Raw genomic sequence first — 27,028 nt, 5'->3', positions numbered from 1 at the left:
TATTCACACAAAGCTACAGAGTCTGAAAAAAAACCCCGTGTTGCCAACTTGCTCCTATCACCACTTCATGTCTCCAGAAGAGCGAAAACATCTTTGATGTTGCCATTATAGCGAGATGAAATGAGGGATAAATGATCCTTGTCACTTGTTCTTTGTTAGTGTCCCCTTCAGAGGAGTCATTTGAAAGCTCTTTTTTGCCATTGATATTTTTCAAGGGATGAAGCAGGCTTTGTTTTCATCGTCGCTGCTCCATTGTAGAATTCTGATAACTTTTCCTTTTGAAGAATGTGAGAGAGTGTATGAGGCAATCAGTGTTCCTTCAAGAGAGGAGGCCCTGCAAAAGCAGCCATGCAATATTAATCCAATCTGCGGAGGTGGTTTGGCTTCCAGGCTGGCCCATCCTGAGGGGGCTTCTCCATTACCACTCCCGGCTTATCTAACATTCCCCGATACTCCATTAAAAACCTTCATCAAAAGTTACGCCGCTTCCCCACTTTTGACTAATTTCTTTCTTCCTCTCTTGAAGAGGTTCTGTTGTATTATTGATCAATGAGGGTGAAGCTACTTTAACAGTGTTTCATGAATAAATTGTATTTCATCAGCATTTACTCTGGCACTGCAGGTGGAGAGGAGAAATGACTCATATGGCACCTGGCTTAAATGATATCTTAAATCTTTTATAGAAGTTCAACTGATGTATTGCTGGACATGCATACACAGTTAAACTTGTAATAAATCACTGTGTATTACATTTTCAGAATTTCCCTAAATGAAAACTTTGAGAGAATGTAAAAATCTAATTATGAATTTAGGAATTACTCATGTCATTATATCTGATTCACTTTTCCCTGACTCAGGATTAAAAAGGAATTGAAGCCGAGGAGGAGGAATCAAAGAGATCGAGTCTTTGGTGGTTTAGTACAAGTGTTAAGTTACATTCTTTGCAAATGAAATTACTTTAACTAGGGTTAGGGTTAGGGTTATGTTATCAAAGCTGTCAATATGTGTCTTTCACTCCAACAGCCCTGTGCAAAAGAAAAGACAGGTTAACAGTTGTGGCAGCCGGGCTGGAGTGATGGGAGTGGCTCAGCCTGAGGCCAGACAGCTGATCAGAATCAGGTAATAAGACATCTCTCAAGAACTAGAGGACGACTGCATTGTTTATTATTTCCTGTTGATTGCCTCAGTTACTGCATACCCGGCTTATCTTTGTTTTCGGAACCCGCCCTATCCTTCCGTCATTTTTAAGTGTGAGCCCGAATGCTCCCAACAGTAAACCATAGAATGCTGCAATCCACTTTTATATCATTAGTTAGATAAAATGAAGAAATTAAATGTATGCAGTAGAACAGAAGTAGATTTTGTGATCATTAATGATTTGTTTACCATTGATTGTTGTCTGGAAATGTTATGGGTAGAGCCAGGTACATAAAACCAGCAAATGATCATTTTACAAAAAATATTGTTGGGCTTTTTGAGATGATTGATTCCCACCCCAAAACAAAAAATACTCCAATGTGATAATATATACAACAAGATACTGCAATCTGCCTAAACTCCGATGGTTACTAGAACAGTATTTAAGACTTATTTTTTGGGGGAAACCTTCCACCGCTGCTCACAGCCAGCCCTATAATTACATCTAAAAGTCCATGTAATTAGGCGTAAATGTCCATGTAAAGTCCATCCTCATTTCCCAGCACTTTATCCAGAAATTGATACTTTGGAAAGCAGACAGGCTGACCGCACAGATTTAGAAATATGATCTAATTTCAACAACTCAAAGCTGATTGATTGGATTTAAAACGGCGCTGATAAAAACGTCACTGCATACATTCGGGTTGATTAGGAAAAATTAATTGCAGACGTGTTTGCAGAGCGATACAGACAGATGATTAAATGCCATCTGGCCTTATATTAATAACTCAATTTCTGCTGTGACGCTGAAATTAGGAACAACATGGTGGGAAAAAAAATGAAAGAACTTCAGTTGGTATTTATATTGAGGATAATTGAATGCACACGGGGGTTTGGTTTCGAGGCAGGAGGAAATTAACAGCTCTTGTCCACAAGGCCTCTTTAGAGCGACTGTATTCTAATAGCAGAGGAACACTCTCCGGTTGCACTATCAACACTTTTAAATATTTAATCGTGCCTGTCACAGGATAGCACTTTTGACATTGACGTCAACCTCTACACGAGGAGCTGCCAAGTGTTTCCATTACACGGCTCCTCGTACTCCTCGAGTCTTTCTCAAGCATCTCACTTCACTGATCAAATGTAAATGCATGGTGTAGAGCCAAATCAGAGAAAAGTAAATACACGAAGCCCTGACTTATTTATCATTTTTGCAGGGGTAGTCATCAGCAGGAAGAGCCAGGAGGTAAGAATAGAACTTCTGTAATGATGCCTGGAGAGAGTCTTATGAGTTCTCTAAGGGCGCCTTGCTTCCTTGTCACCTGGGCGACTGCATCTGTGACAAACTTCTCGCCGAGCATCAGGGACTCGGGGGGCCAATCCCAGTGTCAGCACGGCTGTAAATAGCAAGCTTCTTTTCCCCCCATGTGCCCTTGCTCCTGTTGTTTGGTTTTTGCTTCGACATCCAAAGGTCACCACACAACCACAATGTAAAAATACAAACTATATGCTACCCAAAAGCTCTCTGTAGGGCACTAAAATACGAGGCATCCCAAAGTTTCTTTCTTTTAGTTCCCATTTTTAAAGCCACCTCTCATTTGTGATTTCATGATCATTTGTCTGGCCTATTTTTTCGACTTGCCATTATTTCGTAGCTCATCTTGTATTATTCATTGGGTCAGATTGTTGCTTTCAATAATCCTATTGTTTTCATGCAAAAAGTAATCCACATTGCAAATGAGAAAACCCAGTGTGCTCATTTTCCTGTATTTGACAGTCCTGCCAATCCTTCCCCCTCTCATGTCCCGGTGCTTAATTCCCGCTCATTTTTTAATTACACCTGGTGCAGTTCAATATCACAGCCTGATTAAAATGTTATAGGACCTGGGTTCAGCAATAATTACAGATGGGCTGGCCATGAATGCAAATTAGAGTAAATTATTTTATTTGAGGAACATAATTACATCTACAAAATGCATCACTGTGGATAATTTAACAGCACCTATCAGTTCTACAGGGGGGGTTTAATGGGTCATTTTAGCAAGCTCTGGGCATGATACTGGCTTGTGATGGGGCTCTCTGTTGTATCCGTCGTAACGCTGCTTATGGCGGATATTGTGGAAAAGCAGTGAAATGGATCTTGTATTTGTGCAGATTAGTGCCGCTGCGAGACACATTCATGGATATTAATATTAGATATCTGTGCCCTATTGTTTTACTAAGTGCGGAGCTTAAGTAGCTATGTTCCTGGTGTTCTTCACCCCTGTTTTAGAATATATGGATGTAAGAGGACTCACAAGCAAAAGCAACATATTTGTAAAAAGTAAGCAAAAGATGTTTAAAGAAATTTTAAAAAACGTCAGTTGGACGGGATGTTAGTTTGTAATATAAGATCTATAGTAACTGTTAGAGCCAGTCGTTAGTTTTTATTTAAAAAAGGCCACGTAATGGTGACGTATGTAGTCAACGCAGTATAAAGGACTACAATTCCCACGGCGCCAGACTCGAAGTGACAGATGGGCAACCTGTCGAAAAGACGCCGTCGAGGCACAGTTTTCTAAAGTTTCGAAGCTATAGTAGCCTATAAATAGAAAGAAAGGAAGTGCCCCCAAAGTTGTTTCTTATTTTATTTGATTTTTGACTCTTTTGTTTGATTTGTTCTGACTATTGTAAAGGCCTGTTTTCTTTGTTACCCGTGTCAAAAAGTTTGTTGTTTTATTTTGAGCAAACCCATTGTGCAACATCACCGCCAACTGAGGCAAAGCAAGTCAACAACAATGTTAGTAAAACAAATGACTAGGTGTTAGAAATGTCTGTTTAAGGCTTCTAGTGTCTTGATAGAAAAATAGAGAAGGAAGCCACGACAGTAAAACCCTAGAGTCCTGACAAATATTTAAATTATTTTGTCAAGCCGAACAGAAGCAAAAAAAAAAAATGACATTGCTCTTGGTCATAAACTTCAGAAAGTACTTTCAAGTCACACATCGTTATGATTTAGGTGATGTTTTCTGATTGAAGTCTCCACTCAGCTGTGAAGAGGCTCAGCTTATCATCAGTGTTCCGTGTAGATGCATTTTATTCTTTCATCAGTGCCTTTCAGCAGAGAGCCAAAAAAAAAAGGAGAGAATAATTTGACTGATTAAAATCATATTAAAAGACTAGATTTGATTATTTGTGTGGTACAGAACAAGTCGTGCTGAGATAATATGATTCATCAGCAGGAGCCATACTGTGAAATTAGTCTAGTTATCACATATCACTGCAAATATCAGCTTCACATGTACACAGGACACTGGCACTGAGACTTTCAATAACATGAGGGGTGGGAATGAAGATGCTGTGGATGTTTTGACCTTTATCATTTTGATTTCTGCCAGCCAACTTTTCTCTCTCTCTCTTTATCTCGGTGGCGCCACAAACTGGAGCACAACACAACCATAGCTTACATCATGCATCATCAAAACAGTCAGAGATGAGAGGAGCTGCTTTGATATCACTTTTTGGCTCGGCACCTGCAAACAGAAACAGTTGAAGGGTGGAAGAAGAAAGGGAAAGGCTCTTTCAGACAAACACCACTTACTGGCAGAATCCTAAATGCACCCAACAAGAGCTGTAACTGCTCTCCATGTATTCACAGGTCCTTGTACAGTATGTTCACAGTATATCATCAGCTTCCGACAATATACTGGCTGATAAAATGTCAGTTGGTAGTCCTAAAAGACCCAATAACACATTTGTTTTCATGATCTCTGTTCTCACAATTGTTTACCAAGACTATAACCTGATTTTCTTCTTTTACGAGCCTACTGCCAGTTGCAACACCTGAATCTATCAGTTACTGCAGCCTGTCTGGACAAGTCTCAAACCCTGAACGGTTAAGTTATTTTCTAAAAAGCAGCAAGAAACTAAATTGCTACTGTCCAGCTAAAGAAAGAGCCAACATACAACACTTTTTGGAAGTCAGTATTAGGAACTACGCTTGTTAATCATCTCAATTGTAGAAGAACAGATGAGAAGATCCCTTAATAATAAAGTTGGAGCCTGTTGGCTAACTCTAGCTTAGCATAAAGACTGTACACAAGGAAGCAGCTAGCCTTGTTTTGCTGGACTGTAACAAACGTTTATATTAACAAACACGCAAAAGGCCAATTTGTAATTAAAGAAGTGGTTTCACTATGTTTTTAGTATTAATGCTAAGCTAGCAAGCTAACTGACTGCTGGCTCTAGCTTTATATGTAACCGACATATATTACAATGATATTCATCTTCTAATCAAATGCTTCCAAATTAAATAGTGACTAGGTAATCATGGAGAAGTGGGGACTGTTCAAATGACCAAATGTAATTAAAATCCAACAAAAACAACAAAGCAAACACCAGGAGAGAAGATCTCCACCTGCTTCTAAAGCTGAGGAGTAAATCAGCACAGGTGTCAGCCTTCACCTTTCTGACTAGCTCCTCGAGAGGAGTATTTCGACACAAAGGCAGCGTTTTATGATCTATAGACAGCGCCAGACAGCTGTCTGAATAGTGACAGAAAGAGTGAAGTCCTGAGAATAGCATTTATCGATTCTTTGTCACCTGTTAATGACGGCCTAGGTTCACAGTAGACCCTTTGACAGAAACATGACTCTGTACACAGCTGAACAATCAAAACAGCAGACATATTTGTGTAAAACATTGCTTTTCTTCTCTGTTCTTGATTGTTATTGTACATGCTATTGTTGAACATGTGAATTCAAAAATAAAACGTATTCTTAGTTGCAAGCCCAACAATTGAACTCATACTTAGTGAGATTTCTAAGCTTGTTTTCTGCCAACCCTAATCAGGGATTTCCACCGCTGTGTAGCTTTGTAGGAGCTGTTAAAAGGCGTCTGAATTTAAAATGCTTTTGATGAGTGAATGAATGCTGTTATAAGTCACACTTTTTCAGTGTTTTTGTGTTTGAAGTCTGGCTTTGAAACCTCTTTGAAGCCTCTCTGCCAAAAAGTTGGATACTGCTCCAGACCTATAGCCACATTTGAGCAGCCGGCATCACCTTGAACTGAACCCATCAAGTGTACATTATATTGACTGGAATATGACAAGGCAAAGAAATTAAGGCATTAGTTATAATTTTTGCAGAGGAAATCATTCTATCTACATTGTGTATAATCAGTGCTCTTAGTAATGCCCAAGTTTATCCACTTAGTGTTATTCTATTGATCAATGCACATGACCCGATCACTTTTACAATGACTTAAAGGAATCTAGCAGCTAACAGACAACAAAGATGAATTATAAACTTTAAACATCCAAAGCATCTTTCTTAAACTCAAGGACATTGCACCAAAGTAGAACATAAATGGACAATGCATACCGAAAGTGTGTATTCAGTACTGAACGTGCTTCAGAAAAGTGGATCTCTTAACAGCATTGCTGTTTTTAAAATGTGTTTTACAATCCTTTACTCATAACATCACATCAATGTTCATTTTTAAATGCTGCTGAAAAAAAGCATCTGTGAGTTGATTGATGTTGATAAGCCGTCAATCACTTGAGAAAAATTGGATTTCCTAACGAGAACTGTCTTGAAACAGCAAATGACCTGTTTCATTTTTCTTCTTCCCCATCAAATATTAACCCGGCTACCTCGCCAATAACCCTGATGAGAGTCTCAAGTAAATTGGCATGGCGACCAAAGGAAACACAGCTAACCGGGTTGATATTGACATTACATCTGCCAAACGTTGGCTCCGGAATCTGCCCGGGCTGAGGAGCCTTGATGAAAAATGACAAGAAACCTAATTTCAAATCCTTCAAGCTTCTGCACCAACCTTGAGGGAAGTAGTGTATTATCAAAAAGTGCAGCGGGAAAAAATGTCATATGCATGTTATCAAATATGTGATGTTGAAATGATTCTGATTTATAATAGTCCGTTCTTTTTTTACAATCATTTGGATCCCTTTTGAACAGGAAGTGAATGATGTTAGCAACACTTTGTCAAATTGGTTGAAATGGGGAGAATGTTTTCCTCCTCTCTGCTAACATTAAGTCGTCCTTGAGGGAAAACACCTCAGTTGTCGAGATGAGAATACATATAGATGGCCTTTATCTTGACGCTCAGAGGTTGGCAAATTAAATTCAGTGAGTTTTTCAGTAGAAGGGCACGATTCTCATTTATTATGACCACACTATGAGCAAACACCATTACTAGCAGCAAACCAACACGCAGGCTGACAATCTTTAAAGAGAATCTGATTGATTTTTGGGACGAATAAGCTATTATCTACAGTCAGTGGTCTTTAGATGAGAAAGGGCCATTTAAAAAGGACACAGCAGGGGCCAAAACAAATGATGTGATCGCTTCAAGCCTTTTTTTGACATACAATATAGCAGAACATTCTCGAAGAAAGGCAAGAGGCTGATTCACAGTCTTATAATTCAACTGCTTTTTTGTATTTATCTGCAAAGATGTTTACTTTTGCACGCATAAGAAAGAATAAAAAGCATGTTTTACATATTTCTCTAGGGCTGTTAAATAACTGGATATGATTGATAATGTAGTTACACAACAAAACAATATATATAACTAAAATGTAGTCCCTCTTTGGACATTACTGCTGAAATGTTACAGTTCAGGGGGTACACTGGATTTATTAGACATATGTGAATCCAAAGACAACTTTCCGTGATGGAAGGAGGCTTAATTTACCTAGGGGTCCTCTTCTATAGTGACTGAATAATATAAAGAGTTGTATTGTTCGTAAAGAATATAGAAAATGCCTGAAGTATGCCATCGGTATTGGAGTTAACACATTCAAGACTTTCCTAAAGAAACTGCAAGACCTTCCATTTCATTCGGAAGTTATTACTCTACGTGATTTAAAAAGTCAAACCTGATGGTTAAAGATCATGAATCATCAGGAATACAAACTTCTAGTACTGCAATGCAGATTTAACTAACCGTGAAATGGAACAAAATATATTATGAAAAAAACGATAATCAGATCCTCTGTATTGGATTTTATAACAAGTACCCTCTAATAAGGGTACAGTTGCCATAAATGGTTGTGTTTTTTTTGTTACTTATCCATATCCTGATAAAGGCGCAAAACAGCTGAAGTTGTGAATTTAAATGCTGCGTTTGAAGCTAACGAATGAAATCAAACACTGCCGGGCGTTTCTCGCAGATGTGGACATGTGGTTAATGAACTACATTATATGGGTATTGAAGTCGGTTAATACCCTAAGGAGCCGAGAGGCTTTCACATCAGTCTGGGGCGTAATGGATTATTTGCATTGTGTGGCCCCAAAGGGGTTTGGAAGAACAAGGATCTCAACACTTTTTCTTTTAATGCGTTAGAGGTCTCCACAACAATATGTTGATGGGCTTTGCATTTGGATTTGTTTCAAGATTATTATAGGCTAGATTTCTCCTGCTTTGGGAGTTGAGAAAGTGTTTGATTGCACACCTGTTTGTCTTGCACACACCTGCTCTCAATTAGCTAATCAGTGCCGGCTTTAAATGTCTGTGATTCGTTCTCTGGCACATACTGATCATTTCAGGACCGGTTCGGATGATAAACTGAGTGTTGTTTCCATAGTTTCTTTGCTGTTTATCTGACGTTTCTCCAGAGGGAGCGGAGTACTGCTTAAGTTGCCAACCTTTAACACAAATGTAAACAGGGTGTGACTGCAGCTCCAGCTCCGGGACTCATTACGCTGCATTTGCTGACACACTTAGAGAATAGAAATCTCTTCAAATCCTCACTTTGCTTCTATAGTTTAACATGTTTGGACATTTTTTCCTCGTTTGCAGCACTAAGTAGTAGTGTATCTCTTTCTTATCACCTCATATTTTAGTGGCATACTCGCCTCAGGGCTGTGCTTAAAGCAAGGTTTACTCCACACTTGGTATCACCTTGATGTACGGGTGCAATGGAGGTAACTGCTGCATATGCAATGATGTTCATTCGAGTCAGTAAATGTCACATCAAACTCTGAGGTAAAAATGAGTTTATGTCCTTAAAGCGTTTTAAAAAGCGAGTCAGATGATAATTTAATCTGCCTTTATGAATTTCAAATCAATGTGGGTTTATATATAAGTCATTTGTTATTGGCTGTTGCCAGGAGGGCTTGTAATTTCCCCTGGCATGACTTCAGACAGAATCCTGATGGGTCTTAATGGAAGTTCAGTGAGGAGAATGGACTGAATTTGCATGTTGACAAAGGATGGGATGGAAACACGATAGTGGAGGTACTTTTGGCTGCGTCCAAATCAGGAGCTGGATCCTCCAAAGTCCACGTTTGTTTCAGCCAGAGAAAAGGCTGACAAGGCCGGTCCGGAGCCAAGAAATGCATCAAATGTGGGACGGATGCTTGAAAGAAAGGAGACCGTACATGTTGTTGGACCACATTTAAAGCCAAATAGTTAGCTGTTACTCAACACCCAAAGGGGGACAAAAACCATGTTGCCAAAATGATTGTTAAAAGGAAAATGTACCTAATAGTGCCTAATGTCTCTCCAAGAAATGCATTCATGGTTTTTTTACCCGTCTGTTGACACGAAATGTGACTGAAGTACTTGTTTGAGAGCTCGTAACGGTTCAAATTCTGTTCATTTTCAGGTTTCTACACACCTGGCCAGTACTAGCGAGAAAATTAGCGTGGTTAGAGTTGTGATGAAGGAATCTGAGACCTTTACAATCCTTGATCCGGATAGAAAATGTTGTTGTAGTTTATAGTAGTGTTCTGTCGACTTGTAACTAAATATCCCCATGCCACCGTAGGTCAGAAAACTATGGAAAATTGACTATGGCAACAATGTGAATAATACGTGCTTTCACTGTCACCAGATTTGACCCAACTGGGATTTTTTTGGACTGTCATGTTGGACATCGTTCCCATTCTCCACCATCATCCAAACACCACAGCGGGGACTAGGTTTGGAAAAATGCTGTTCATTCCTCCAGTAGAGAACACATGAGAATCTATGACAGGAAGCCCTGAGGCTGTTTTGGCAGCTCATGGTGGCCTTGTGGTGATGCCTATTTATGTTGGTGTTTCCCCTCATTTGTAACAAAATATTGCTTTAGTGTGTGAACATGAGCAGTTATACAAAGAGTGAGTCTTTTTTCCCCTTTTTATGTTGACTTTTTGCAACATTTAGAGGGTTAGAAGGGGTAAGGTAGTCCAATAATTTCAAGGAGAAAGCATACAATTGAGAAAACACACTTTGTAAATGATTGAGTGCAGGTTCTTTTAACCAAAATAGCCACTGTAGGATGCAGATGATTACATTTATTAAAAACATGGTATACTGTATGCCCTGAAATGATGTCTATCAGCAGGTTTAGCAAGAATTGTATTTATTTATTTATTGTTTCATACATATTGCAAAGCATTTGTTCAGATGACCTGTATTTCTTCCTGTATATCTTATAGTGAATAGATAAATACACTAGCTAGTTTATAAAAATGTGACTTTCTGACTTTTTCTAGCCTTCTCGTTTTGGTATTTTAGTTTTTATACGTTATGTAAGTATATGTGTGGTTGAAAATTCCCTGTTGTAAAGCAAAAGCAGTACTTTAAATCACATTGACAGTGTTTAAGCTTAACAACCACACACCGCGACACTTTACCTCTGCGTTTAAACTCTGTAGTCCATTTGAAGAATCTTCCTGGTGATTAGCTTGGAAATTGTCTGGCTACGAGTTGACAAGCAGCTCCCAGAATGCATCGTTAATGTTAGCCTCTGTGAGGAAAAACTGCCTCCTCCTCAAGAGAGACATAGCTTCAACCTGGCCTTCAGATCCACCTGAATTGGAACGCAGCATGTAAACACCCTCTCTGATGCTGTTCGCCAGTGATTGCTTTTGCTAATTCGTTTTGGCCCTCTCTTGACAGCTTCGTCTTTGATTTCCGTCACTTGTCCCTGGTCGCAGGTGCGGGACAACAACAACAGGGGATATGCTACACAAATCTCTCCTATTGTTTAATAACAAGTGACATTCTGCAGATTGCCTCGGGTTATTCCTCCCACCTTGGTTTATATATGAATAATATAATTCACATTTGCGATAGGGTAAATATTTTGCAGTGTGCAGAATTACAAACTGCGCTATAGGCGTCAACTGATTATAGTTAAAAATGAAGCCACTTACTGCACACACACACACACACACACACACACACACACACACAAATACGCCCACGTACGCACACACCCTCCCCTGTGGTAGAGGATATTTTCAATTAATCAGGCTCTCTCATCAATAATTCATCGCCCCTGCAGCCAGTCACTCTTCTCCAGCCATTTAATGAGGCAGCCCGGCCAGAGGGACAGCATCCACACATTAGTCCTATTATAGCCGACGCTCAGGAGCAAAGCCACTATGACCGCGGCTGGTTATTAAAGTAATGCCATCATTTGTGCCTCCCAGTCAAATCAAAACCTGTCAAAGGGTGTTTGCGAAAGCACACAAATGACAATAAGTAAACACCCCGAGAGCCAGCAATGCAGCCGTGTCACCTCTCAGGAAAAAGCTCAGGTTGCTAATCTCTGCTGCAGGAATCTAAAAGGGACCAGAGGAGGTTTGTAAAGGAGTGATGAATTATTAAAAGCAACGTTGCTGTGACAGAGGAGAATGTCCCGGTTTGATAACATTTTTTAAAGTGAAATTGCAGCACTGATTTGAGACAGAGAGCCAGAGAAGGAGCTGGAAATAAACTCAGAGTAAATCCCCAAGCTTATTCATAGTGTACAGTAAATTACCGTGGACATTTTGAGCTCTACGGTTTCTAAATTAGGTGTAGTGTTGTGGACAGTTACAATAATGAGCATGATTATCTTTGTTTTGGCAATCATGCCCCTTCTTAGTGAACTTCCAAGAAATCTAATTGAAGCGACATGTATTTCCTGTTCTCTTTGATTCCACTGATACGTTGGGTGAAACAGTGCTTTGCTTTTTATCCTCCCATCTCTGTTGTCATAAGCCACGAGTGTTGTCTGCATTTGAAACAGGCACAGGAGGCTTTATCTTGGAAAGGCACCGACATCTGCAAATGTTGCTGGCATGGAGGCGGTCACTCTCCTTTTGCAACATGCTTGCCAATTTACTCTAAACAAACTACTGTGACTGTGTTTGCATAAATCCAAACACTCCACCTCCTGTACGAGAGGATTTTTACAACACACATTCTAAGGTATCAGATAGAACAAAAAAATAGGTCCAACATAAAAAAAAGAATAGGGTGTGAATTCTTACAGTTTTATTGTGAAAAGTGTATTTTAACGTTAGATTTTTGCACCTGCACTATGCATTGTGTCCGTGAGTGTGTGGTCGGACTGAAAGCAAAGCATATTTTCAACTTACAAATTGGCTTGCAGGGCTGTGTGTGTTTCTGTTAAAAAACACGATGATTATCAGAATCACCAACCTTATTCCTCTTCCTACACGCTTGATTGTTTCTTTTACTGTCCTTTTCAAGTAACACAATCATAACTCGGGGTGTATTAGTTGTTTGAGGTGCAATATATCACTCGGCAGCTTTAAGACATGAAGAAACTATTATTTTGTCCTTCGCTCAAATGCATTTTTTTCTCCACCGGAAAGTGGGCGGGGCTTTAATTTTAACCAGAAGTGACGTCAGTGCCGTCATAGGTATGTCTTTGTAGAAAAACCCCTGCTAATATCTCCCCTTTCTCATGTGTCATGTCTTCATTATCACTATATTAGCTTGTCTTTGTCTGTCCTCCGTGTTAAAATGCACTCTTCCTCTGGAAACTTCTTCCAAAGGACATCAGTCTTATTGGGTTGAGGCCTTTAAATCCAAACTCATCTTTAATTCCTTAACTTTCAATTACTTTCATTATTTCACTGCCGGGTCAGTCTCGGCCGTGATGTATTATTTAAGCTTCCTAGTCCTGCTGAAGAGATAATGATAATAACTTTCAGTCGCTGTGTGCCTCTCCCTCCCCGTCCCTCTCCTCTCCCTCTGTGTGTTTGTTTGTCCTCCTATCTGTGAATGATGTGCTGGAGATGTGCTCTTGCGTGTTTGTGTAGCCTGTCCTCTTTCCAGGTTGGAATACGAAGAGGGGGTTTGTGTGGCTAAGGCCAAAAAGCTGCTTGACATCCTCATCTTTATGTTCACATTATATTTGTCAGTTGGATTGTATTATGTTATTTATGGTTATTCTGCACACACTGCACAAGATGCCCCTCCTGATGTGTCTTCCATTTATTCCCTGTTTAATGTTTGTTGGTCTTTATCTGCTGCGAGGGTCTAAGGACAGAGGGTGTTGTGCAGATTTTGAAGCCCCCTGAGGGTTACTTAAAAAAATGACTCGACTATTTCTGTTCATAGAGCTGTGTTATCTGTGCCTAGTCAAATTACCCAAAGAGCAAATGGGGCTCTGTGTGTACTGGGTAACCAGAAGCTAATTTCTGCCCCATGGTCCACACAGTTTAATCCAGCTGTGGCGGTGGTGGTGGACAAACTGTCCTGTCTCCTGCTACAAGACGCACCATTTGCAGACTTAAAATAGCTCTTTCTGGAGGCCGTTCTGTACCCTGCTTGTCATTTTATCATTTAACAGTTGGTATCAGCCACAAATCATCATCACTCTGCAGCAGCCATGATGACACCTTTGACTATCACCTCTCACAAGGCTGCAACACCTTTTTATTCTTTTGTTTTTCAGCCTTTTTCTCAGCCACCTGTGAAGTGTTGTTTCACATAAGGAATAGACGTGCAAATGAGTGAAATTCCCTCTAGGTGAAAGGAGGGGTGTCATCTTTTTCAATTATTTCCATTTCTTAGCATCTCCTCACTGTAATTTCTTTTTCTGCCAAGCAAGTGAAGAATGCTGATCTCTAAGGAACGCAACCATATGAGCAGAGAATCTGACCATCTGGCTTCCTCTGCAGCTAAAAATCGCAGGGGATAAGAGAAGAGTGACAAATGTCCCCTGTCTCCTGCCGCCTGTCAGTGTCGAGATCTCTCTTTTAAAAATAAAACACTGTTGTCGGAAGCTGTGTGGAGCCAATAGTGTGATTGCGAAAACAAATTCAGTTTAGGTATTTTTCTTACGAAAGGAAGGGCACCACAAGGGAAAAATAACCCAATTTAAGTAACTTATCTTGGGCTGTGTAGATAGCCATGCTGGGTGGGACAGTTATGGAAGCGGGTGATATCAAATCTGTGTAGAGTATAATGATTGTCTTATCTCTGAAGCACACACAGTGCAAGAATCCCACTTCTCCTGCCAACTCTTTGTTGTAGCAAGTATCTTTCCATTTCCTCTCCATCAAAAGCCTATGAGATGAGAATATGTAAGTGAGGACCGGGGGAAAAAGAACCCTGCATTCCATTTTTAAAGACTTCACATCAATCTGTTGCTCTGCTGTAATTTCCTAGGCAGACTGTGACCAATGTCATAGAGGCCGTTGCTCCTCCTCAAGACATAAATTCCACTAATTGGGGATCAATGACTCATGCTTGATGTAATTAGGCCGGATGGGACACCCCCACAAAAACTGTATGACATTTAATTAATCTCCATTTTTTTTCTAACCCCTTCTATCAGTACAATTGTGATGTACATGGAATGATCTCCTCTGCCTGCACATGGTTCAGAAGAGTGGTTGCCGCGGCGGCACTTTGACAAGCGGGTTATGGTTTCTTGGTCCCGGTAATGAAGGACTACAGAGTGTGTCATCCAGGAAGAAGGCCTCTCCCCCGTCTGCCTGTCCGGCAGCCAGCTGGATTCAATCCTACCCCTCGGAGTAACACCAGGCCTCTAACGCTGTCACTCTTTGCTTTAATAAGCACAAACAGTTTATTAAATTACAACCGTGGCTAACCCTTTCCATAACACAATCAGTGAACTCACATTATAAACAGCTAAATCACTCCTTTTCATCCTTTTTTTCCCCCGGCTTACACATCATTCTACTCGTGTTTTTGCACTGCAAGCAAACCACATCCGCTGAATTAGGAGAAAAAGAGGAGCTCTGCACACAGTCATACTACAGTGGCTCAATTTCCACGAGTCAGAGCTCCGCCTGCCCTGAAAAAACGGTCCGTTATATAGAGAACAAGAGAGGGGATTAAGCAAACTGTCAAGGGAGACAGGTTAGGATGGTTTATACTGAAGGGCCTCGCTTCCAAAGTCAAAAGTCAGAGATTTCTCAAAGGCAGCAGTCAGAGCGTCATGTTGCAATGCAAGAAAAAGAGTTTGATTTGACCTTCAGACAGAAGCATGGTCAAATAAACTCTCAACTTTTAAGAACAAAGCAGAACAGGTGTTTGCAAATTAACGAATTTGAAGAATTATATTTGAAAAGCACAGCAGAGCTTGAAATCTTTATAGACTTCTATGGAATAGTGTAGCTTGACGGTTAACATGGAATTGTCTTAATTGACTATTCAGGTAGATTACATAGTCTGTCAAACTGAAGCGAGAGAAAATATCAATGAGGACTGTGTAAAGCCTTAAGAGCTTTTTAGGTTCTGATCTGCCTGAAGTGGAATTCAAAGTGCCTCATCGGGTCTGATTTCCCCGTGCTATAAATCCAGACTGGGCTTCATTAGGAGTCTTGCCGGTGTTCTTTATTGGCACGGAGGATCCCATTTTCACTACAGAAATGACTCGCCTCCAGCTGCAAATTGACAAAGCGCCATATTTCCTCACAAGTCAACTCTTATTAATAGCAATTTCCCCGAGACGCGCGCCTTCCCGTATCCAAAACACAGCAGAATAATCAGCAGTATAATCTGCACAGTGGGATGAGCGGGACCTCACAGGCATTGTTTATCAAAGTGACTGAACACAGCAGAGTGGCAATGTCCGTGAAGTCTGAATGCATCCTGTGCCGTGTCATCTGAAGGACGTGGAATTCATAGTGAAGTTTTAAAACAATGATGCTGCTGCTCTCCATCAGCGGCCTAATTCTCCAGCACAATTGTCGGTATTGATGATTGCTCCTCTTCAGAATATCAGCTGTCTGAGCCATGGTGGCTGCAGCAAAGGTTAATTAATGAGCAGCGGCAGGGATGATGGCTGCCGGCGAGGGAGAGGCTCTCCTGGGACTCGGACTCACAAGTGGCAAGAGATAAAAGGTGGAAGGGTGAAGGGTATGACTACTCAGCTGAAATTGAGTCCGCTTTTCTATCTGGATAACCTCCATGTGCTTAATAGTCTGAGAGAGCTACTTGATCAGTCACCCGAGCCGCCGCGTGGAATTAGATTATAATGCAGCTTTTCATCATTTCCTATATGAAACCTTACTTCATGCAATGATTACGTATTGCTGATCAAAACGTAGAATATAATCTGGGAGACAACCTTGGAGTTTAAATTCGTTCTGCAAATCTGCTTCTTGTGATCACACATCAAAAGGTTTACATAAAGCATGTTTGTCTTCCCGTGCTGAAGCAGGGTTATTTCCGGATGGGGAATAAACACTCAGACATACAGCTTCATTTAAATCTTGTTCTTAAGATTGAAATTGAATTCCATTGGTTCAGGGGAAAGCAAGGCAGTAGATAACGTGTGTTATATCTCACAAAGTTTTCTTTAAGGCTCTTTTTATAAAGTGTTTAAAATAACAGCTTTATTAATGATGAATACATCAATTACAAATGCTTAATAGATCAGTTATACAACATTAATAAACATCAAATCTATGTCAGTAAAGTTTTTTTCGACTTCAATTTCACAACCGGGGAAACAAAAGACTGTTCTCAGTCATGGCTTATGAAGTGTTAGTATTCTGAAATTTCAAATTAAATCTGAATTAAATAATTACAAACTAAAGGATGACCTATTTTAAATAGTATGATGAAATATAACACAGTCTTTATACAGCTGTAGACAAAAGACTTATTGTGGTTCATAAACTATTTATTGTTTCTTTATGGATTAGTTTATAAGCCAATAACTGGATGATGCTGGCTAGCGTCTCTCTGGCTGCTGTTCCTTGCCGTCTCTCAACACCCTTACTCTGCCTTTTTCAGCCGCAGATTATCTGGATTTCAATCGACTTGTGAACTACGTATTAACGTTTGCAAATAAGCCATCGAGTCTGTAGTCATACATGCTAATAAAGTCATTTATAAAAGGGTCAGAGGTCAGTGAGTCAGTAATCTACATTTAGTAACTCCTTTGGTAGGATAATAAGTTATTGATTTCCATCAAGTTGTCCAGATGTATGTGTTAGACGTGCATAAATACACTGTGTATTCAGAACAGAAGTGTTACCAGAAAAAGGTTGAACAAGTACCACAATATTTTCCTTCTACAGAACAACGGCCACAGCCAGAGATATTATTATAAATTGCATGATTAGATTCCGATCTTAAAATGCAGTAAAGAAAAAGTAACATAAGAAGTATATTCCTGCTGGAGGACAATAGCTACCAGTATTAATCATTTTCAAAACCTGGCAACCCCAAATGTTATCAATAAGGGCTTATAATTGATCCATATAAAGTATCTGTAAATGATTATTTATCCATTAATGAGGCAATAAGTTGAAGCTGCAAGATATCTGGGAGAAAGTTGCACCGCAAAGTGAAATACTAGTTGGAAGAGGATGCATGATCAGTCACAGAAACTAACTGTGATGTAAATACATACGGTAACATAATTGCATTTGCTCAAAATGTACATTATACTCCACTAGATTCATTTGACTGATATTTACAGATTTGGATTATGAATACACAATATTAATTATGTCTCATTGACGATGCCATTTAGATTAAGTAATATGTAAAAGTGTCAAAAACGCAATTGAATCAGTTTCAAACTTTAAAGTGATGTACAATACACGGTAATGAATCTATTATAATGAAACATTATTATACACATTATCCGGACGGAACATTGTAAATGCACTTTTAGACTTCAATGACATTCTGAGCACTTAAGTAGAATTTTGAATGCATGGCTTTTACTTGAAACAGTATTTCCACACTTAATGCCACTTACTATGTCAAGACTTCTCCACACACTTGAAATCTGAACATAAGAAGGATATATTCAGGCTTGATAATGAGAATACTAATGCACCACTATTTCCTAGATGCAGAATAAATCAAAACAGGCTGCCTAACCGGCGAGTGCAAGCCTGAACTGGAAGGAAACCTCAAGCATTTGCCTGAGGATTTTCTCAGTGAATTATGTGTCTCTGCTTGTAAGGATTAGGACTGAGGACCCTGCCAAGCGTTAGAGTGTTACAGGAGGGATCAAGAACAAATGAGTAATGAAATGACTGACTCATTGAGACCAGTCTGAGATGCGAGACACGGCATGTGCTCTTTCTAAGACTGCTCCTTGTAAAGTCCCATCTCAGTCAGTACGAGACAAAAGAACTTGCTGACAGGTTTTTAATTGTTGGCTCCTCCTTGTCATGCACGTCACCCAAGCAATTAGGCGCCTGTCATCCATGTCTAATAAAATGGAGATTTCACTGCTGCATAATTGTGGCAGCACACAAGTTTTACAAGTGGCTTTGCAGTAACCAACGGGAAAAGACTATTCAACTATGCAGTGATAGAGAATCAAGTTTAAACACGAGTATAATAACATTATATGCAGCTAATGAGGATTTATGTCACATAATCACATGGCACACGATGATTCAATGCACCAAACAAAAGAGTGGTTGCTGATATATTTATGAATTTATTGTCTCCATTACAGTATCTCCTCCTCTTGCTCCGGAGCCCCCACAGAAAAAAAAAAGCATTATAAAGAAAATGATTGTAATTCAAGGCCACATAAGCAAGGAACCATATCCCCACGAGCAAATACAAAACAGAGTTGGTAACAGGATTGCAACACCAAAGTGAAAGCATGTCTGCCAAGTCTACACATTCAAAGACCAAAAACATCAAAGGGTTTTTCTTTTTTTTTTCCAGGCAGTCAAGGGTTTCAGTGTTCGTAGAGAAAGGAAAACAAACAGGACTGTTGAGGAAAGATGGATATTTCCAAATGAGCACAGTATGGTTTGTTTGTGTTCAGAAAGCAAGGGGACAGTTTATAATTGCGTCTGCATGTTACATGTGATCCAGTTACAGTATAGAAATGTCGAAGCATCAAAAGGTTACTGAGGACCATTTTTCCAAAGAGCAAAACGTCACAGAGTAATGGTCTCTGAATTCTTTTTTACTTAATATTCATCCCATGTTTAGTCCCCTGCTCAATTCACTGCTCGCTGAACTCTCTCAAGACAAAAGGCCCAGAAAGATTATGGATATCTGATTGACCGCGACAGGAAATGGAAACTGTTTGCATTTCCTCCAGGCTTTTTAGACAGACAGCACAACAATAACACACTGGGCGAGACTCCGTTATGGCATTTTGCAGATTATTATGAGTAGCTGAGGGGGGTGTTTTGGAAATTGCTTTGACTGGAAATGTGTCAAGGCTGACAGTTTCTTCAGTTTGATCCCTATTAAGCACTTTCCTCTGATCTAATTCAATAAATGCTAAAAGGGAGTTATAATAACCATATTCATATCTGATCCTCTGGGATATGTGTGTTTGGAATCCATAAATACTTCTAACTTTCTTCATTATACATACAATATCATCTGAGGTTCACACATCTTCAGACGGTTTATATATCCGCAGCTCATTGAGTAAAGTTAAGTTAGCTTTGGAAATGCACTGTATCCCACATACAATCAAAAGAGTCCCTGCGCAAGTGCTAAGCCACAAAAGCTATGCTGACATCTTTGAGCTTCAAATAAATCCCTCTAGTGATGAAAATACAATCCGTGTCATTCATAAATCTATAATAAAGCACTACTATCTTTTTCACTGCTTAGCAAAAGAGTCTATACATTGCAACATGTTATAGTTTTAAAGGGAAACAGCACACCACGATCAAATATTAGATTCCTGACAGCCAAATTACTCTTTGGAAATGATCTCCCAGAGCTAGAAGACTGTCAATAAATATGAATGTTACTTCTTAATGAGCTTCATCATTAATTTGTTCCAAACCAGCAACAATCTTTTGATCAACGCCCCAAAATGCAATCACAGATATGGATTATGTGCAAACATCTCTCTGACAATCACAGATTAGGGAACAGATAATCTCATCTCTTACTAAAACAAACATTAAATAATCTTCACTGTGAAACTGAGCTGTTGTCCAATAAAATGTATTCTAAAATGATTCTCTGCATGTAAGACAGCGGAGGTCTTAAGTCTCACTCGATAAAAGAGTGCTACAAGTGAGTGTGAAGGACTCCTCGGGGGAAAATAAAAACACAAGCTCCGTTCCACTTATTTTAATGTAAAATATTCCGCCCTCGCAAACATCTGTTTCCGTGGTCTGAACAATACCCAAACAAACACAACAAATGACAGAAATGCTACGCAGTTTTTCCTCAACTTATAGCATCTTATTCAAATTTAAAGTCAGTGCAAAAAAATGTTTGTTACAGAACTCAAATGGAGGCAACAGTAAACAAGACAGCTCAACACCAGCTGACCAGCAGCAGCAAGTTAATTGGCAAACCTGGTGTAACCCAGCCTCCTCATCACACTCCCACACACATCTTCTATGAGTTTCATGTCCTTCCGAGACAGATTCTGTCTCCACCTGTTAATGTTGGCTGGTGAAATGTCCCCTTCATACATGAGATTGTAAAGGTTTGTGGAAGTGGTGAAGAGAAGCTGGTTGAGGGCTGCGGGTGTCACTGGCACCCCCAAAAACGTGTGTATGCTCTCCGCCGTATCCTGCGGGAAGTTGACCACGTCCTCAAACTTCACTTGGAGGAAGGACTCCTCGGGGAGGCTCTCGCTGACTCTCAGCAGCGCTGCGGTGTGAGCCAGCCACAGATGAGCCAGTATCAGGATGGGGTTTGTCTCAGAGCGGGACAGGACCCTTTGGATTGTTTTGAACTCTGCTGCAGGAGACGGGCACCTGTCACTCACAGCATCCTCCTTGAATATCAAGGAAAGGTGCTGAGGGATGTTTTTGAGAGAGTAAAGGCTGGGTTTGCTGTTGTAAACCATGAGATAAATCCATGCTCGAGGGTCCCTCACCAAGTAGATTGTCCTCAGAGAAGGTCCCACCACCTCCTGAATGAAAGGCAGTTTAAGCGCCCAGCTCCCGCTCCGCATGTTGAGTACCACCCGGGCGTTAGGGTACTCCGCAACCTGGCGTCTCATCTCCCTAACATACTCTGCATCTCGGTCCAGACTTGCTCTCAGCTTGCCCTTTAGCTCAGACGCTGGCTCTCTCCTCCTAAATCTTTTCTTCCGGTCCCTTAAGGGGCCACCTCTCTGGGGCTGTTTGACCCTACTGCCCTCTACCAGCTGAATATTCTGCAAGTGCAGCTTAGTGTTGTGGACCAGCGAATGCAGCCAGCCCTGAATAATCTTAAACCGTCTGTGCGTAGCGTCTGACCTTGACCACTCACAGGCGTCGACTAAAGAGTCAAACTCAAACTCCGTCTCAGGAATATCCAGGTGCTCGGTGGGAACTCTAATGTAAACAAAGTCTGAGTTGTTGTAGAAAAGGTGCTTGAGTATTTCTGACCCCGATCCGGGAAGGGTTGTTATGACAACGGTGGGGAGGGGGAGCCGGTGCTGCTCGTAGAGTCTGATTTGTTTGTTTACTTCACTTTTGGCGCCCGCACCTTTCCATTTAACCCCACAGAGAAGCTGATCGCAGCTGTTAGACACAAACAGCAGCTCGGCTATCCACAGAATGAGCACAGAGAGGAGGGCGTAGCGCATCAGCCTGCTGAAGCAGACATAAAACTTTCTCTGAATAGTCAGAAATCCTATGGCCACACACAGAACAACCCCTGCTATCACATTGACTGTGAAGCCAAAGTCAAATAGCTGATTATCGGCGCTGATTTGTTTAGGGATGAGTTGAGACCCAAGGCCATAACGAGTGATTTGATATACATCCTCTACTTTACAGTGACCTCCGAATCCTAGATAAGTCATCCTAGCACCTATGTCTTTGTAGTTCGTAGCAATGGACACGATCGTCTCTGTGTTATTTATAGTTAAGGAAAGTCTCACTCCATTTTTGCTATTGTCCACAAATTTACAGCCAGACACTTTGACATATGGCCCGTGTAACACGTAAGCTACTCTGCTGACAGTGCCTGTCATTGGAAAAGTGACATTGACATACTGCGTCCACCTCTTTTTAAACTCAGCCGCCTGCTCTGCCTCTTGTATCCTGGTTTCAGGGCTGTGACCCTGGCTGTCGAACCAGAACATTTTATAATGAGCGTCCCACACGTCCATCATGGCGCCATTATATTTGTCCATGAATCTGAAAGGAACGTATTTAAAGTCAATGTCGAGGTTGTGGAAAAATGCACTGAGGGACTTTACAGGTGAATCACTCCACTTTTCTACGTGATCAAGCACCAACAGAGTCTGAGAGTTGAGCAAAACTAAAGCTCTGTACACACTCTTCAGTCTCATAGCAGGAGAGTAAGCCAACGCCGCTTCCCCACTCACGAACATGGTGTCCCTGTGCGAGGACGCCACAATCACCTCTCCTCTGGTATCACCCACACCCTCATCAGTCCAGCGCAGCCACTTGGCGCACTCCCCCAACTGACCCTCCCACGGATTGTTACATTGGCTGGTAGGAGACGGACTGAACACCAAAACGTTGTTAAGGTAGCTGTATTTTGGACCATAAAGTGCTTCAGAAACAAATACTTGTCCATTAGGAGCAAAAGTGAACGAGTTCTGGTCAGGGTGCTCGTGACCTGGGTTAAAGCTGTTCCAGCCCTCTACCCAAGAGTAAGGCTTGTCATGGACAATGTCGTAGACTGCACGGCCACCCAGCTTGCTAGACTTAAAGGAGACAAAAGTGTTACCCTGGCCATTTGGTAGCCCTGCTCCGTAGGTAACCACACCCCAGTTTGAGAAGATATGCATCTTAGCTTTTCCAAAGTCTTGTGGAGGCTGTGGAGCGAGGTGGGAGTTGTACCAGATGTATTCTGTGTGAAGTGTAGCCCAGCGCTGGGCAGACGAGTGCCCCATGGGACCATCTTTGGCTCGGTGCTTTCTAATCTGCTGAGCCAGCCAGTTACCCGTGCCGTTCTTCATGACAAATGTGTCGAGGAAAACAAGCTGGCTCTCCGGCCCGTAAAACCAGTTGTAGTTGGAGTCTGCGATGCCAACTGTTCTCTGAAACCCCGGCAGGAGAGTGGCGTAATAAAACCAAAAGTGTTCCCGCAGCCAGTTGTTCTGCATGTTGTCAATGTCGAAATGTCTCTGAGCTAAGAAGACATACTGCGTGATGGACTTGGCTGTGTAGCTCCCATAAGCTACTCCCTCATCCAGAGACCCGTCAACAACATGGTTAAGGAGGAACATAGTTTTCTCCATGTAGTTCACTGCAACTTGTTTCCAAATCATTGACTCCGGGTAGTCATGTGATCCAACCACTATTGCACCAGTCAGGATAGCCAATATGTTAGTGGTTTGATGATTTTGGAGGTACTGTTTCCCCCACCCCCTGTGCTTTGACAACTCAAGCATCTCCTCTGTCTCTGATCGAATTTTCTTAAGGTAAACATCCCTCCGCCGTTCATCCAGGTAAGAGTAAATAAAGTCATAAGCCGTAGCAAACCCAGTGAGAGAGTGCGCAGTGGGGACCTCGTCGTTGGGGGCACTGGTTACCTTCCAGTCTGGGTATTCAGCCATCCTATCCATAAACTTGATAAGAAACTGCAGGGCAGCAGAGTCCTCTGGGCACAACAGGCAGTAGAGAGCCAGGGGAGGCAGGTTGTTCCCATAAATCTCATTCCACTTGCTTGTAAACTCTGCATGTTTCACAGGGGGCATGTAAAAGGGGACACTAGACAACATTGTGAGCGCAGCCGCTCGGATGACTTTAAATATGTGACTGTGGGTGGTGGAGGACCTTTGCCTCAAGTGCAACACATCCACTTGGTTAAAATATAGGTTGGGATGGGAATCAGTCGCCTGGAGTTTCCACTGCTCAGTCGCTCTGGCTTCTGTGAGCTTGACCTGCAGCAAGTCATCTGTAAAAATGTCTCTGTCTGTGGCGTTGAAGACCCCCGAGAAAGCTGTCCCCACTGCGAACAGCGGAAGTAAAAACACGGAATATACAACCCAGTTCACTGCCATGTTGCCAGGCATTTGTGAATACATTTTACTGCATTTAAAACTAAGGGAAATTATTTTTTTTCTTCATAAAAGCATTGTTGAAATGTCCCATATCTCTAGTTGTTTTGTTAGAGTTAAAGTCCAGGTGAGATTTGTTGGAGGAAAAAAGAGTTTGAAGAATCTATATTTTATAAGTCAAATGGTGCAATATCATAGTCCCATGAATGATAGTCAAAAAGAGGAAAAAAAACGTGGGTGCAAAAAAGAAACCCTATCCACAACAACCTTCCAACAGTTTGCAAAGGCAACAAAACGCATCACATAAATTGCACATAAATGTCTGACGATAATAAGCTGTTTATGGTCTGTTTTGAATTTAAATCCAAGAGAAAAAGTCCTGCGCGTTTGCCTCCGTCTTCATAGTAATACGTGTGCTCGTAAAGACTGGCAATCTCCCCTTCTCGCGTGCGCCAGTAGCTCATATTGATCTCCTCCCCAAAACATTTCCTCGCTGACAAACATCAGTCAGCCCCAGTCTGTGTCCGGTCCAATCACAGACACCCAGAGGCTCCGTGTGCAGCCCGACCGAGCCGCATCATCCACGGACAGGCACCTCAGAAAACAACGCATCTCCGCAGATATCATGGCTTGGTATCCCCCCGCTGCGGAGACTCCAAACTGGCTGCTGCTTAAAATTGCAAATCCTGATCGGGAAATTGATCCGTTTGCATTGTTAAATCCGGCACTGTCCTCTTAAAAAGCTCCACGTTTCTTAGATTCGGCGATTAGTGTAGTGAAGTCCGAGACGAGGAAAGTTGTCGTCACTCCTCAAGTATTCAAAGAATGAGGCATTTTTGGGGTTGTCCGCAGGAAACAGTAAATCAGCCTCCCGAATGATGAGCGATCCAGATGCAAATGTCGTGGTGTTTGTGTATCCGATGCCTATTGAGACACACATCTCACATGTGGAGCTGCGTGTGTGTGTGTGTGTGTGTGTGTGTGTGTGTGTGTGTGTGTATCTCCGGACGCGTCTCCCTTGTGTGTGTCCCCCGACTGTTCAACACAGTCAGTTTGATTGTTTTTCCTTCACTGGATGGAAAATTTCCACTGTACAAACTGTAGAGGGAGCCGTGACTTCAGAAGCCCAGCCTCATCGCCCCTGAGAGAGAGTGGGAAGCGCTCTCTCTCTGTCTCTCTCGCTCTCTCTCTCGCTCTCTCGCTCTCTCGCTCGCTCTCTCTCTCTCATAATAAAATATATGCATTGCTCTTAATAGACACACACAGTTGTTTTTTTAAAGGAATTGCTTGTGATCATGGAAAAATACACTCAAAATTGGATGAGAAACGATGGAATGATCGGTTTTCAAAACGATGTCAAACTATGTATTTAATTGTACATACATTTAGCTGACCTAGGCTTGCTGTTTCCCCATGCTTATAGTCTTTATGCTAACCTAAGCTAGCCGGCCACTGGTTTCAGCTTGACGGCAGAACATCAGTCATATTTATTTAAATGCACTCTTAAGAAAACAAAGACGTGAATCCCAAATTGTTGTACAAGCCTATTACTTTGACATTAGTAAGGTTAGGCTAGTCCTTTCCTCCCTGCTTGCAGCCTTTATGCTAAGCTAACTCGCTGCTGGCCTTATAATACACAGAAAAAAATATATACGATTATCCTGCTATAAGTAACTTTAAAATAAAACTCTAAGAGTGACTATGATTAGCCTTGACATTTATACAAGCCTTTGTGTGGAAATAACATGAACTTGTATACTATGAAGATAATAATCATTTCAGTCTACTTTTTAAATTTAAAATCACGATTTCTTTGCATAAAAAGGTTCTTTACACAGTTTTATCTTCAGCCTCAGTTGAAAGTCTTTGTAACACATTTCCTGAGGCAACCGAAAAGGCATTCGATAACCTCAAAAGCATCTCCCCTTAGAGAGATGTGTGACATTTGACTGTCCTAACACAAGGCACTATGCTCTCATTGATCAGCTCATTCTGTGTGTATTAGGTTCCTGTGCGGCGTCTACATTTAATGATGGATCGTGTTCTCTATACCCAGCTCACACGTGTCTTCTGCAGCATGCTATCCCTCGGGGAACACTGTTGCACAATGTTTTTTTTTACTTCCCTATGCTCAAACGCAAACCCTACAGGCACACAGTTGGCCTTATCAGGATGGCTGCAGAAAACACAAACAGTAATCTCTCTTAGGACCAAAAAGTCCATATGGAAAGGAGAGGCACTGCTAAACAGCTGCCTTCATTTAAACACTGATGATAATCTTAAACTCATCAGTCAAAAAACTTCACAAAGATTCTACTTCATGAATCAAGAGGAGGCTTAAAACTCTCTAAACAACCAACAGATTTTAATGACATACCATCAAAAAAAACAAAAACTGATTAGACTTCAACAGATTTGTTTTAGTGTGGCTGCTCTGCATCAACTGCCCACCCTGCAGAGGAACAAAACAGGACCAACTTGCCAATTATAAATACTTATGACGATCTCAAATTTTCTAAATTTCTAAATAAAACCTCAGGACAAAGGAGGCAATCAAAATGGCATTCAGTGTCTCTAGATTGCCAGGAATTCAGTAGAAAACAAATACAATGTCTGCTTATATTATCACTTGATGTACTAAAAAGGCATCTTGGTGGCATTTAAAAAGAAATCCTATTGCATAAAGAACCTACTGATATAAGGTGGATTGACATGAGTTTACACACAGACTCCTCAGATTGGCCAAAT

General features: G+C 41.1%; 1 protein-coding gene across 1 annotated transcript; it reads right to left on the bottom strand.

The window, feature by feature from the left end:
• Window positions 1-18,794: 18,794 nt before the first annotated feature.
• LOC134857989 (dermatan-sulfate epimerase-like protein) lies at window positions 18,795-25,272 on the bottom strand. Its single transcript, XM_063873796.1, has one exon. It carries the CDS (start codon window positions 24,305-24,307, stop codon window positions 20,651-20,653), a length of 3,657 nt encoding a protein of 1,218 aa, XP_063729866.1. The 5' UTR covers window positions 24,308-25,272; the 3' UTR covers window positions 18,795-20,650.
• Between the last annotated feature and the right edge of the window lie 1,756 nt (window positions 25,273-27,028).

The sequence above is a fragment of the Eleginops maclovinus genome, chromosome 21 (assembly GCF_036324505.1).
Source record: "Eleginops maclovinus isolate JMC-PN-2008 ecotype Puerto Natales chromosome 21, JC_Emac_rtc_rv5, whole genome shotgun sequence".
NCBI classification, from domain to species: Eukaryota; Metazoa; Chordata; class Actinopteri; order Perciformes; family Eleginopidae; genus Eleginops; species Eleginops maclovinus.
The sequence above is the reverse complement of the archived record's forward strand: the minus strand, read 5'-3'. Positions and strand labels throughout refer to the sequence as shown.

Bases quoted from the DNA above. Each gene is read 5' to 3' on its own strand.
- LOC134857989 (XM_063873796.1), bottom strand. From the start codon at position 24,307: ATGTATTCACAAATGCCTGGCAACATGGCAGTGAACTGGGTTGTATAT.